Genomic DNA, 13,046 nt, shown 5'->3' on the forward strand with positions numbered 1-13,046 from the left:
CCTGTCAACACCACGGTACAAACACACTCCCCCTGGGCATGTCCCTGTCAACACTACGGTACAAACACACTCCTCCTGGGCACGTCCCCCTGTCAACACCACGGTACAAACCCATTCCTGGGCATGTTCCTGTCAACACCACGGTACAAACCCATTCCTCCTGGACACGTCCCTGTCAACACCACGGTACAAACCCACTCCTCCTGGACACGTCCCTGTCAACACCACGGTACAAACCCATTCCTCCTGGGCACGTCCCTGTCAACACTACGGTACAAACCCATTCCTCCTGGGCACGTCCCTGTCAACACCACGGTACAAACCCATTCCTCCTGGACACGTCCCTGTCAACACCACGGTACAAACCCATTGCTCCAGGACACATCCCTGTCAACACCACGGTAGAAACCCATTCCTCCTGGACACGTCCCTGTCAACACCACGGTACAAACCCATTCCTCCTGGACACATTCCTGTCAACACCAGGGTACAAACCCATTCCTCCTGGACACGTCCCTGTCAACACCACGGTACAAACCCACTCCTCCTGGACACGTCCCTGTCAACACCACGGTACAAACCCATTCCTCCTGGACACGTCCCTGTCAACACCACGGTACAAACCCATTCCTGGGCACGTCACTGTCAACACCACGGTACAAACCCATTCCTGGACACGTCCCTGTCAACACCACGGTACAAACCCATTCCTGGGCATGTCCCTGTCAACACCACGGTACAAACCCACTCCTCCTGGACACGTCACTGTCAACACCACGGTACAAACCCACTCCTCCTGGACACGTCCCTGTCAACACCACGGTACAAACCCATTCCTCCTGGACACGTCCCTGTCAACACCACGGTACAAACCCACTCCTCCTGGACACGTCCCTGTCAACACCACGGTACAAACCCACTCCTCCTGGACACGTCCCTGTCAACACCACGGTACAAACCCATTGCTCCTGGACACATCCCTGTCAACACCACGGTACAAACCCATTCCTCCTGGACACGTCCCTGTCAACACCACGGTACAAACCCATTCCTCCTGGACACGTCCCTGTCAACACCACGGTACAAACCCATTCCTCCTGGACACATTCCTGTCAACACCACGGTACAAACCCATTCCTCCTGGACACGTCCCTGTCAACACCACGGTACAAACCCACTCCTCCTGGACACGTCCCTGTCAACACCACGGTACAAACCCATTCCTGGGCACGTGACTGTCAACACCACGGTACAAACCCATTCCTGGACACATCCCTGTCAACACCACGGTACAAACCCACTCCTCCTGGACACGTCCCTGTCAACACCACGGTACAAACCCATTCCTCCTGGACACCTCCCTGTCAACACCACGGTACAAACCCATTCCTGGGCACGTCACTGTCAACACCACGGTACAAACCCATTCCTGGACACGTCCCCTGTCAACACCACGGTACAAACCCATTCCTCCTGGACACGTCACTGTCAACACTACAGTAGAAACCCATTCCTGGGCACGTCCCTGTCAACACCACGGTACAAACCCATTCCTCCTGGACACGTCCCTGTCAACACTACAGTAGAAACCCATTCCTCCTGGACACGTCCCTGTCAACACCATGCTACAAACCCATTCCTCCTGGGCACGTCCCTGTCAACACCACGGTACAAACCCATTCCTCCTGGGCACGTCCCTGTCAGCACAACGGTACAAACCCACTCCTCCTGGACACGTCCCTGTCAACACCACGGTACAAACCCACTCCTCCTGGACACGCCCCTGTCAACACCACAGTACAAACCCATTCCTGGGCACGTCCCTGTCAACACCACGGTACAAACCCATTCCTCCTGGACACGTCCCTGTCAACACTACAGTAGAAACCCATTCCTGGGCACGTCCCTGTCAACACCACGGTACAAACCCATTCCTGGGCACGTCCCTGTCAACACTACGGTACAAACCCACTCCTCCTGGGCACGTCCCTGTCAACACCACGGTACAAACCCATTCCTCCTGGACACGTCCCTGTCAACACCACGGTACAAACCCATTGCTCCTGGACACATCCCTGTCAACACCACGGTACAAACCCATTCCTCCTGGACACGTCCCTGTCAACACCACGGTACAAACCCATTCCTCCTGGACACGTCCCTGTCAACACCACGGTACAAACCCATTCCTCCTGGACACATTCCTGTCAACACCACGGTACAAACCCATTCCTCCTGGACACGTCCCTGTCAACACCACGGTACAAACCCACTCCTCCTGGACACGTCCCTGTCAACACCACGGTACAAACCCATTCCTCCTGGACACGTCCCTGTCAACTCCACGGTACAAACCCATTCCTGGGCACGTCACTGTCAACACCACGGTACAAACCCATTCCTGGACACGTCCCTGTCAACACCACGGTACAAACCCACTCCTCCTGGACACGTCCCTGTCAACACCACGGTACAAACCCATTCCTCCTGGACACGTCCCTGTCAACACCACGGTACAAACCCATTCCTGGGCACGTCACTGTCAACACCACGGTACAAACCCATTCCTGGACACGTCCCTGTCAACACCACGGTACAAACCCATTCCTCCTGGACACGTCACTGTCAACACTACAGTAGAAACCCATTCCTGGGCACGTCCCTGTCAACACCACGGTACAAACCCATTCCTCCTGGACACGTCCCTGTCAACACTACAGTAGAAACCCATTCCTCCTGGACACGTCCCTGTCAACACCATGCTACAAACCCATTCCTCCTGGGCACGTCCCTGTCAACACCACGGTACAAACCCATTCCTCCTGGGCACGTCCCTGTCAGCACAACGGTACAAACCCACTCCTCCTGGACACGTCCCTGTCAACACCACGGTACAAACCCACTCCTCCTGGACACGCCCCTGTCAACACCACAGTACAAACCCATTCCTGGGCACGTCCCTGTCAACACCACGGTACAAACCCATTCCTCCTGGACACGTCCCTGTCAACACTACAGTAGAAACCCATTCCTGGGCACGTCCCTGTCAACACCACGGTACAAACCCATTCCTGGGCACGTCCCTGTCAACACCACGGTACAAACCCACTCCTCCTGGACACGTCCCTGTCAACACTACAGTAGAAACCCATTCCTCCTGGACGCGTCCCTGTCAACACCACGGTACAAACCCATTCCTCCTGGACACGTCCCTGTCAACACCACGCTACAAACCCATTCCTCCTGGACACGTCCCTGTCAACACTACAGTAGAAACCAATTCCTCCTGGACACGTCCCTGTCAGCACCACGGTACAAACCCACTCCTCCTGGACACGTCCCTGTCAACACCACGATACAAACCCATTCCTCCTGGACACGTCCCTGTCAACACCACGGTACAAACCCATTCCTCCTGGACACGTCCCTGTCAACACCACGGTACAAACCCATTCCTCCTGGACACGTCCCTGTCAACACCACGGTACAAACACACTCCCCCTGGGCATGTCCCTGTCAACACTACGGTACAAACACACTCCTCCTGGGCACGTCCCTGTCAACACCACGGTACAAACCCATTCCTGGGCATGTTCCTGTCAACACCACGGTACAAACCCATTCCTCCTGGACACGTCCCTGTCAACACCACGGTACAAACCCATTCCTCCTGGACACGTCCCTGTCAACGCCACGGTACAAACCCACTCCTCCTGGGCACGTCCCTGTCAACACTACAGTACAAACCCATTCCTCCTGGGCACGTCCCTGTCAACACCACGGTACAAACCCATTCCTCCTGGACACGTCCCTGTCAACACCACGGTACAAACCCATTGCTCCTGGACACATCCCTGTCAACACCACGGTAGAAACCCATTCCTCCTGGACACGTCCCTGTCAACACCACGGTACAAACCCATTCCTCCTGGACACGTCCCTGTCAACACCACGGTACAAACCCATTCCTCCTGGACACATTCCTGTCAACACCACGGTACAAACCCATTCCTCCTGGACACGTCCCTGTCAACACCACGGTACAAACCCACTCCTCCTGGACACGTCCCTGTCAACACCACGGTACAAACCCATTCCTCCTGGACACGTCACTGTCAACACCACGGTACAAACCCATTCCTGGACACGTCCCTGTCAACACCACGGTACAAACCCATTCCTGGGCATGTCCCTGTCAACACCACGGTACAAACCCATTCCTGGGCATGTCCCTGTCAACACCACGGTACAAACCCATTCCTCCTGGACACGTCCCTGTCAACACCACGGTACAAACCCATTCCTCCTGGACACGTCCCTGTCAACACCACGGTACAAACCCACTCCTCCTGGGCACGTCCCTGTCAACACTACGGTACAAACCCATTCCTCCTGGGCACGTCCCTGTCAACACCACGGTACAAACCCATTCCTCCTGGACACGTACCTGTCAACACCACGGTACAAACCCATTGCTCCTGGACACATCCCTGTCAACACCACGGTACAAACCCATTCCTCCTGGACACGTCCCTGTCAACACCACGGTACAAACCCACTCCTCCTGGACACGTCCCTGTCAACACCACGGTACAAACCCATTCCTCCTGGACACGTCCCTGTCAACACCACGGTACAAACCCATTCCTGGGCACGTCACTGTCAACACCACGGTACAAACCCATTCCTGGACACGTCCCTGTCAACACCACGGTACAAACCCATTCCTGGGCATGTCCCTGTCAACACCACGGTACAAACCCATTCCTGGGCATGTCCCTGTCAACACCACGGTACAAACCCATTCCTCCTGGACACGTCCCTGTCAACACCACGGTACAAACCCATTCCTCCTGGACACGTCCCTGTCAACACCACGGTACAAACCCACTCCTCCTGGGCACGTCCCTGTCAACACTACGGTACAAACCCACTCCTCCTGGGCACGTCCCTGTCAACACCACGGTACAAACCCATTCCTCCTGGACACGTCCCTGTCAACACCACGGTACAAACCCATTGCTCCTGGACACATCCCTGTCAACACCACGGTACAAACCCATTCCTCCTGGACACGTCCCTGTCAACACCACGGTACAAACCCATTCCTCCTGGACACGTCCCTGTCAACACCACGGTACAAACCCATTCCTCCTGGACACATTCCTGTCAACACCACGGTACAAACCCATTCCTCCTGGACACGTCCCTGTCAACACCACGGTACAAACCCACTCCTCCTGGACACGTCCCTGTCAACACCACGGTACAAACCCATTCCTCCTGGACACGTCCCTGTCAACACCACGGTACAAACCCATTCCTGGGCACGTCACTGTCAACACCACGGTACAAACCCATTCCTGGACACGTCCCTGTCAACACCACGGTACAAACCCACTCCTCCTGGACACGTCCCTGTCAACACCACGGTACAAACCCATTCCTCCTGGACACGTCCCTGTCAACACCACGGTACAAACCCATTCCTGGGCACGTCACTGTCAACACCACGGTACAAACCCATTCCTGGACACGTCCCTGTCAACACCACGGTACAAACCCATTCCTCCTGGACACGTCACTGTCAACACTACAGTAGAAACCCATTCCTGGGCACGTCCCTGTCAACACCACGGCACAAACCCATTCCTCCTGGACACGTCCCTGTCAACACTACAGTAGAAACCCATTCCTCCTGGACACGTCCCTGTCAACACCATGCTACAAACCCATTCCTCCTGGGCACGTCCCTGTCAACACCACGGTACAAACCCATTCCTCCTGGGCACGTCCCTGTCAGCACAACGGTACAAACCCACTCCTCCTGGACACGTCCCTGTCAACACCACGGTACAAACCCACTCCTCCTGGACACGTCCCTGTCAACACCACGGTACAAACCCATTCCTCCTGGACACGTCCCTGTCAACACCACGGTACAAACCCACTCCTCCTGGACACGTCCCTGTCAACACCACGGTACAAACCCATTCCTCCTGGACACGTCCCTGTCAACACCACGGTACAAACCCACTCCTCCTGGACACGTCACTGTCAACACCACGGTACAAACCCACTCCTCCTGGACACGTCCCTGTCAACACCACGGTACAAACCCATTCCTCCTGGACACGTCCCTGTCAACACCACGGTACAAACCCATTCCTCCTGGACACGTCCCTGTCAACACCACGGTACAAACCCACTCCTCCTGGACACGTCCCTGTCAACACCACGGTACAAACCCATTCCTGGGCACGTCCCTGTCAACACCACGGTACAAACCCATTCCTCCTGGACACGTCCCTGTCAACACCACGGTAGAAACCCATTCCTCCTGGACACGTCCCTGTCAACACCACGGTACAAACCCACTTCTCATGGACACGTCCCTGTCAACACCACGGTACAAACCCATTCCTGGGCACGTCCCTGTCAACACCACGTTACAAACCCATTCCTCCTGGACACGTCCCTGTCAACACTACAGTAGAAACCCATTCCTCCTGGGCACGTCCCTGTCAACACTACGGTACAAACCCATTCCTCATGGACACGTCCCTGTCAACACCACGGTACAAACCCATTCCTCCTGGACACGTCCCTGTCAACACCACGGTACAAACCCACTCCTCCTGGGCACGTCCCTGTCAACACTACGGTACAAACCCATTCCTCCTGGACACGTTCCTGTCAACACCACGGTACAAACCCATTCCTCCTGGACACGTCCCTGTCAACACCACGGTACAAACCAATTCCTCCTGGACACGTCCCTGTCAACACCACGGTACAAACCCATTCCTCCTGGACACGTCCCTGTCAACACCACGGTACAAACCCATTCCTCCTGGACACGTCCCTGTCAACACCACGGTACAAACCCACTCCTCCTGGGCACGTCCCTGTCAACACCACGGTACAAACCCACTCCTCCTGGACACGTCCCTGTCAACACCACGGTACAAACCCATTCCTCCTGGACACGTCCCTGTCAACACTACGGTACAAACCCATTCCTCCTGGACACGTCCCTGTCAACACTACGGTACAAACCCATTCCTCCTGGACACGTCCCTGTCAACACCACGGTACAAACCCACTCCTCCTGGACACGTCCCTGTCAACACCACGGTACAAACCCACTCCTCCTGGACACGTCCCTGTCAACACTACGGTACAAACCCATTCCTCCTGGACACGTTCCTGTCAACACCACGGTACAAACCCATTCCTCCTGGACACGTCCCTGTCAACACCACGGCACAAACCCATTCCTCCTGGACACGTCCCTGTCAACACTTCGGTACAAACCCATTCCTCCTGGACACGTCCCTGTCAGCACCACGGTACAAACCCACTCCTCCTGGACGCGTCCCTGTCAACACCACGGTACAAACCCACTCCTCCTGGACACATCCCTGTCAACACTGAAAACCCATTCCTCCTGGAAATGATATCTACAAACCCATTCCTCCTGGAGACCCTCAACACCACTTCAAACAGGGACAAGTTCCTGTCAACACCACGGTAAAACCCATTCCAAAGCTGTTTTTCACGGTGCAAACCCATTGCATTTTTCAAACCATGTTATAAACCCATTAGGACATTCCTTCAAAAAGTGTTGTTGTTCCTCCTGGGCACGTCCCTGTCCACCCATGTCAAACCCATTCTCCTGGACACGTTTTTTGCAAACCCATATTTTTACTGTCAACACCACGAAAACCCATATTCCTGGACACGTCCCTGTCAACACCACGGTACAAACCCATTCCTCCTGGACCGTCCCTGTCAACACCAAAACCCATTCCTCCTGGACACGTCCCTGTCAATCTGGCATTTCCCCTGGACATCCCTGCAACAGATGGTGCAAACCCACTCCTCCTGGATGTTCTTCCTGGTGATGGTGATGGAAGATGTTAAACTGTGAGTGTTACCAGTGACAGCTGTTGTGGAGCCCGTAGCTTTATTCAGATCGGTCAGAAGATGTAAAACCCCCTATTCCTGATGGGGACCCTGGTCTGTTTATACTGATAGGGTGCCAGGCAAAGCTGTATAGATTCAAAGACCAGATCTTCTGATGATAAAGTCCCAGCATTTCAGTGAAAAGCAAGTGAGTAATGAGCTCAGGGTATGGCGGACTAGGACAATAATTCAGCCCTGGCATTTATCACACCAACCCACGGCACTGCGCACGTGCTGCCTGCATATTTTTTACAATAAATTTGGAAAAAAAAACAAACATGTTTTTTACTTAGTCAGACTGTGTGGAGATGGCTGAAACAAATCAAATTTAATAAATGTTTAATTTAAACAACAAAAGAATAAGATGAGTTAGAATACCTGAGGTTAAAATCAAACGACCTTCAGATGAGTTATTCATCCAGGTAGATGTCCCAGAAAACCTTTTCAGATGAGGCTAGACCAGGTTATGCCGGCCTATGCCTTCAGATGCCAGTGTGCATTTCAGGTTATCCCATATCTCAAAGCCTAATCAAATAGCTTGGTTGTAAAATAGTTGCTATTGAGCTGAATATTAAGTTGAGAAATGATATCTACAGAAAGCTGAGACCCTCCCCTCTTCAACAGGGACAAGTCGACAAACCTTCCAAAGCTGTTTTTTCCCGCAATTGCATTTTTAAAATGTTATACAATAATTAGAGATTGCTTTAAAAAAGTGTTGTTGTTATTGCCGCCGGCCATGTCACCCCTTTTCTCAATTTTTTTATATTTTTTATACAGAAAATATATTAGTTTGTCAATATCAATCAGCCCACCCCCTCAAAAAACATTGTCCAGCCCATCTGGCATTTGCCAGAATTGCCAGATGGCCAATCCGCCTCTGCTTGCAGTTGCTACAGATGCACACTACACCAGTGCCTTTTAGCCCCTAGCTTTATTCAGATCTGAATTAGAACTTCGTTTGATGTCTGTTTATACTCGGGGTGCCAGGCAAAGCATATCGTTTCAAAGCCAGAGATCTTCTGATGATAAAGTCCCTGATTTCAATAACAACAAGTGAGTAATGAGCTAAGGAAACTTAGTATGGCTAGACAGTATTAAGCCAGATATATGTGCTGCCTGCATATGTTTTACATGGAAACTATCTCCACCAGACTGTCTGGCCTTGAAATAAACCTGTGATTCATCCTCAAACTGCACACAAGACCTTCAGATGAGTTAGACCAGGTTATCCGACGACCTTCAGATGAGTTAGACCAGGTTATCCAACGACCTTCAGATGAGTTAGACCAGGTTATCCAACGACCTTCAGATGAGTTAGACCAGGTTATCCAATGACCTTCAGATGAGTTAGACCAGGTTATCCGACGACCTTCAGATGAGTTAGACCAGGTTATCCGACGACCTTCAGATGAGTTAGACCAGGTTATCCGACGACCTTCAGATGAGTTAGACCAGGTTATCCGACGACCTTCAGATGAGTTAGACCAGGTTATCCGACGACCTTCAGATGAGTTAGGCTAGAAAACCTTGTCGACCTTCAGTCTGGGGAAACCACTGTATATCCATGTATTCTGGCCTAACTTCGGTTCCTCTCAACCCATTACTTTTATTAACAAGACTGAAGAATAAAATATTCAGAATGTAACTTTTAAGCAGTCAACTATTTTAAGATATGATCTGTATCAGAGGTACCTGAAAACATTGGTAATGCTCAATATTTTTTCTGACAAGTCCTTTCTTTCCTATAGAGTTCACCGTCTGAAGCCAGTCTTTTTTCCCCCCTCCCAGATAAAGAAGGAGCACGGCAACAACTTGGTACCTGCTTTCCCCCCAAAGAAGATCTTCACTCTGACACCGAATGATGTGGAGCAGAGACGTGAACAGTTGGAGAAATACATGCAAGCTGGTGAGGGAGGAGGTTTCAGTTCTGGGATCTGTATTTCAGGGGTTGGGGTCAGGAGGTTTCAGTTCTGGGATCTGTATTTCAGGGGTTGGGGTCAGGAGGTTTCAGTTCTGGGATCTGTATTTCAGGGGTTGGGGTCAGGAGGTTTCAGTTCTGGGATCTGTATTTCAGGGGTTGGGGTCAGGAGGTTTCAGTTCTGGGATCTGTATTTAATTACCTCATTCAGTTCTGGGAATTATATTCAAGGGTTGTTGAGAGGTTTCAGTTTGGGATCTGTATTTCAGGGGTTGGGCTTTTGTATTTTTAATTACCTCTATTCAAAGTCAGAATTCATCTTCTAATTCAAATTAAACTGAGAGAAACGTTTGTTATTTTCAGGGAGGGGATATTATGGAACAGAAGTCTGACTCATCTAAAACTAAATTAAACTAGAAGTGACCTCAGCCTTTCCCATGGGGAGGAGGATATAGTGGAACAGACAGTAGCTGACTCAATAAAAGGGCAGTATAGTGGAACAGACAGTAGCTGACTCAATAAAAGGGCAGTATAGTGGAACAGACAGTAGCTGACTCAATTAAAGGGCAGTATAGTGGAACAGACAGTAGCTGACTCAATAAAAGGGCAGTATAGTAGAACAGACAGTAGCTGACTCAATAAAAGGGCAGTATAGTAGAACAGACAGTAGCTGACTCAATAAAAGGGCAGTATAGTGGAACAGACAGTAGCTGACTCAATAAAAGGGCAGTATAGTGGAACAGACAGTAGCTGACTCAATAAAAGGGCAGTATAGTGGAACAGACAGTAGCTGACTCAATAAAAGGGCAGTATAGTAGAACAGACAGTAGCTGACTCAATAAAAGGGCAGTATAGTAGAACAGACAGTAGCTGACTCAATAAAAGGGCAGTATAGTGGAACAGACAGTAGCTGACTCAATAAAAGGGCAGTATAGTGGAACAGACAGTAGCTGACTCAATAAAGGGCAGTATAGTGGAACAGACAGTAGCTGACTCAATAAAAGGGCAGTATAGTGGAACAGACAGTAGCTGACTCAATAAAAGGGCAGTATAGTAGAATAGACAGTAGCTGACTCAATAAAAGGGCAGTATAGTACAACAGACAGTAGCTGACTCAATAAAAGGGCAGTATAGTGGAACAGACAGTAGCTGACTCAATAAAAGGGCAGTATAGTGGAACAGACAGTAGCTGACTCAATAAAAGGGCAGTATAGTGGAACAGACAGTAGCTGACTCAATAAAAGGGCAGTATAGTGGAACAGACAGTAGCTGACTCAAAAAAAGGGCAGTATAGTGGAATAGACAGTAGCTGACTCAATTAAAGGGCAGTATAGTGGAACAGACAGTAGCCGACTCAATTAAAGGGCAGTATAGTGGAACAGACAGTAGCTGACTCAATAAAAGGGCAGTATAGTGGAACAGACAGTAGCTGACTCAATAAAAGGGCAGTATAGTACAACAGACAGTAGCTGACTCAATAAAAGGGCAGTATAGTGGAACAGACAGTAGCTGACTCAATAAAAGGGCAGTATAGTACAACAGACAGTAGCTGACTCAATAAAAGGGCAGTATAGTGGAACAGACAGTAGCTGACTCAAAAAAAGGGCAGTATAGTGGAATAGACAGTAGCTGACTCAATTAAAGGGCAGTATAGTGGAACAGACAGTAGCCGACTCAATTAAAGGGCAGTATAGTGGAACAGACAGTAGCTGACTCAATAAAAGGGCAGTATAGTGGAACAGACAGTAGCTGACTCAATAAAAGGGCAGTATAGTGGAACAGACAGTAGCCGACTCAATTAAAGGGCAGTATAGTGGAACAGACAGTAGCTGACTCAATTAAAGGGCAGTATAGTAGAATAGACAGTAGCTGACTCAATTAAAGGGCAGTATAGTAGAATAGACAGTAGCTGACTCAATTAAAGGGCAGTATAGTAGAATAGACAGTAGCTGACTCAATTAAAGGGCAGTATAGTAGAACATCAAATCAAATTGTATTTGTCACATACACATGGTTAGCAGATGTTAATGCGAGTGTAGCGAAATGCTTGTGCTTCTAGTTCCGACAATGCAGTGATAACCAACAAGTAATCTAACTAACAATTCCAAAACTACTGTCTTATACACAGTGTAAGGGGATAAAGAATATGTACATAAGGATATATGAATGAGTGATGGTACAGAGCAGCATACAGTAGATGGTATCGAGTACAGTATATACATATGAGATGAGTATGTAGACAAAGTAAACAAAGTGGCATAGTTAAAGTGGCTAGTGATACATGTATTACCCATAGCAACCAGAATGACCAATCCATGTATCAGAATACCTAGTTAGTCGCTGACTGTCTGTTTTTAGCCTGGTGTGGTTTTAGTGTGGGCAGCTTACTTTACGGGCTTTTGACTCAAGGTAATACTGATCTGAGAACACCGTAAGCACAGGCTGAAACTGGTCTGTCTGTAGGCTACACTATAGCTCTGGGTGTCTGAACTAGTGTTATACTTTTCTGAGCAGACCCTAATAAGCACTTACTTGGGGCCAATGCCTCTTGGCTGTCCCCCCCCCCCAGACCTAAAAATCAGACCAACTCACTGTTCCAATAGATTCCCAGATAGATCCTCAGAACCAATGGGAAAGTTGCATTATGTACCCCAAAAAATCTTGCCGGGATTGAGTGGACAGTTAAAACTAATTGTCAGTTTCACCCCTCAGTGTGGGTCCTTGTCAGGAAGATGTCAAATGTTATTTCATTTTTCTGCTCGTTCCTCCTCAGTTAAAGGTCCAAGGGGACGTTAGATTATGTTGCCCCGTCCAACCTGACCTCAACCTCCGCTTTGGCCTAACGCTTCCCCAAGCAAGGTCAAGGGTGAACTGTGGCCGAACACACACACACACACACACACACACACACACACACACAGAGAGATAAGACATGCGTGGAACTGAACTGGCAGCAACAGTGCCCAGTATCCATCTTCGAGTACTGGCCGTTACCTCAGAACAAACCTAATAATGATATGGGGCATATTTTCTCATAGTCTGGGAGCACACACACAGACACACTTCCTGGCTGACCAACCACTTCTTGGGTGGGGATAAGGGTTATGGAAAGTAGGATTTTGAATGTTGGTCCCCAAAAAGTCCTCAAGTATACTAGAGA

At 50.1% G+C, this 13,046-nt stretch overlaps 1 protein-coding gene across 3 annotated transcripts in view; it reads left to right on the top strand.

Moving 5' to 3' along the window:
* Positions 1 to 13,046, top strand: part of LOC118378899 (sorting nexin-17) — a 118,950-nt gene that overhangs the window by 24,045 nt on the left and 81,859 nt on the right. For all 3 annotated transcript variants that reach the window (XM_052524568.1, XM_052524566.1, XM_052524567.1), the window contains one exon: positions 9,757 to 9,874. In XM_052524568.1, the coding sequence (XP_052380528.1) occupies positions 9,757 to 9,874 (118 nt within the window). The remainder of the gene's footprint in view (positions 1 to 9,756; positions 9,875 to 13,046) is intronic.

This window comes from Oncorhynchus keta, chromosome 8, assembly GCF_023373465.1.
Source record: "Oncorhynchus keta strain PuntledgeMale-10-30-2019 chromosome 8, Oket_V2, whole genome shotgun sequence".
NCBI classification, from domain to species: domain Eukaryota; kingdom Metazoa; phylum Chordata; class Actinopteri; order Salmoniformes; family Salmonidae; genus Oncorhynchus; species Oncorhynchus keta.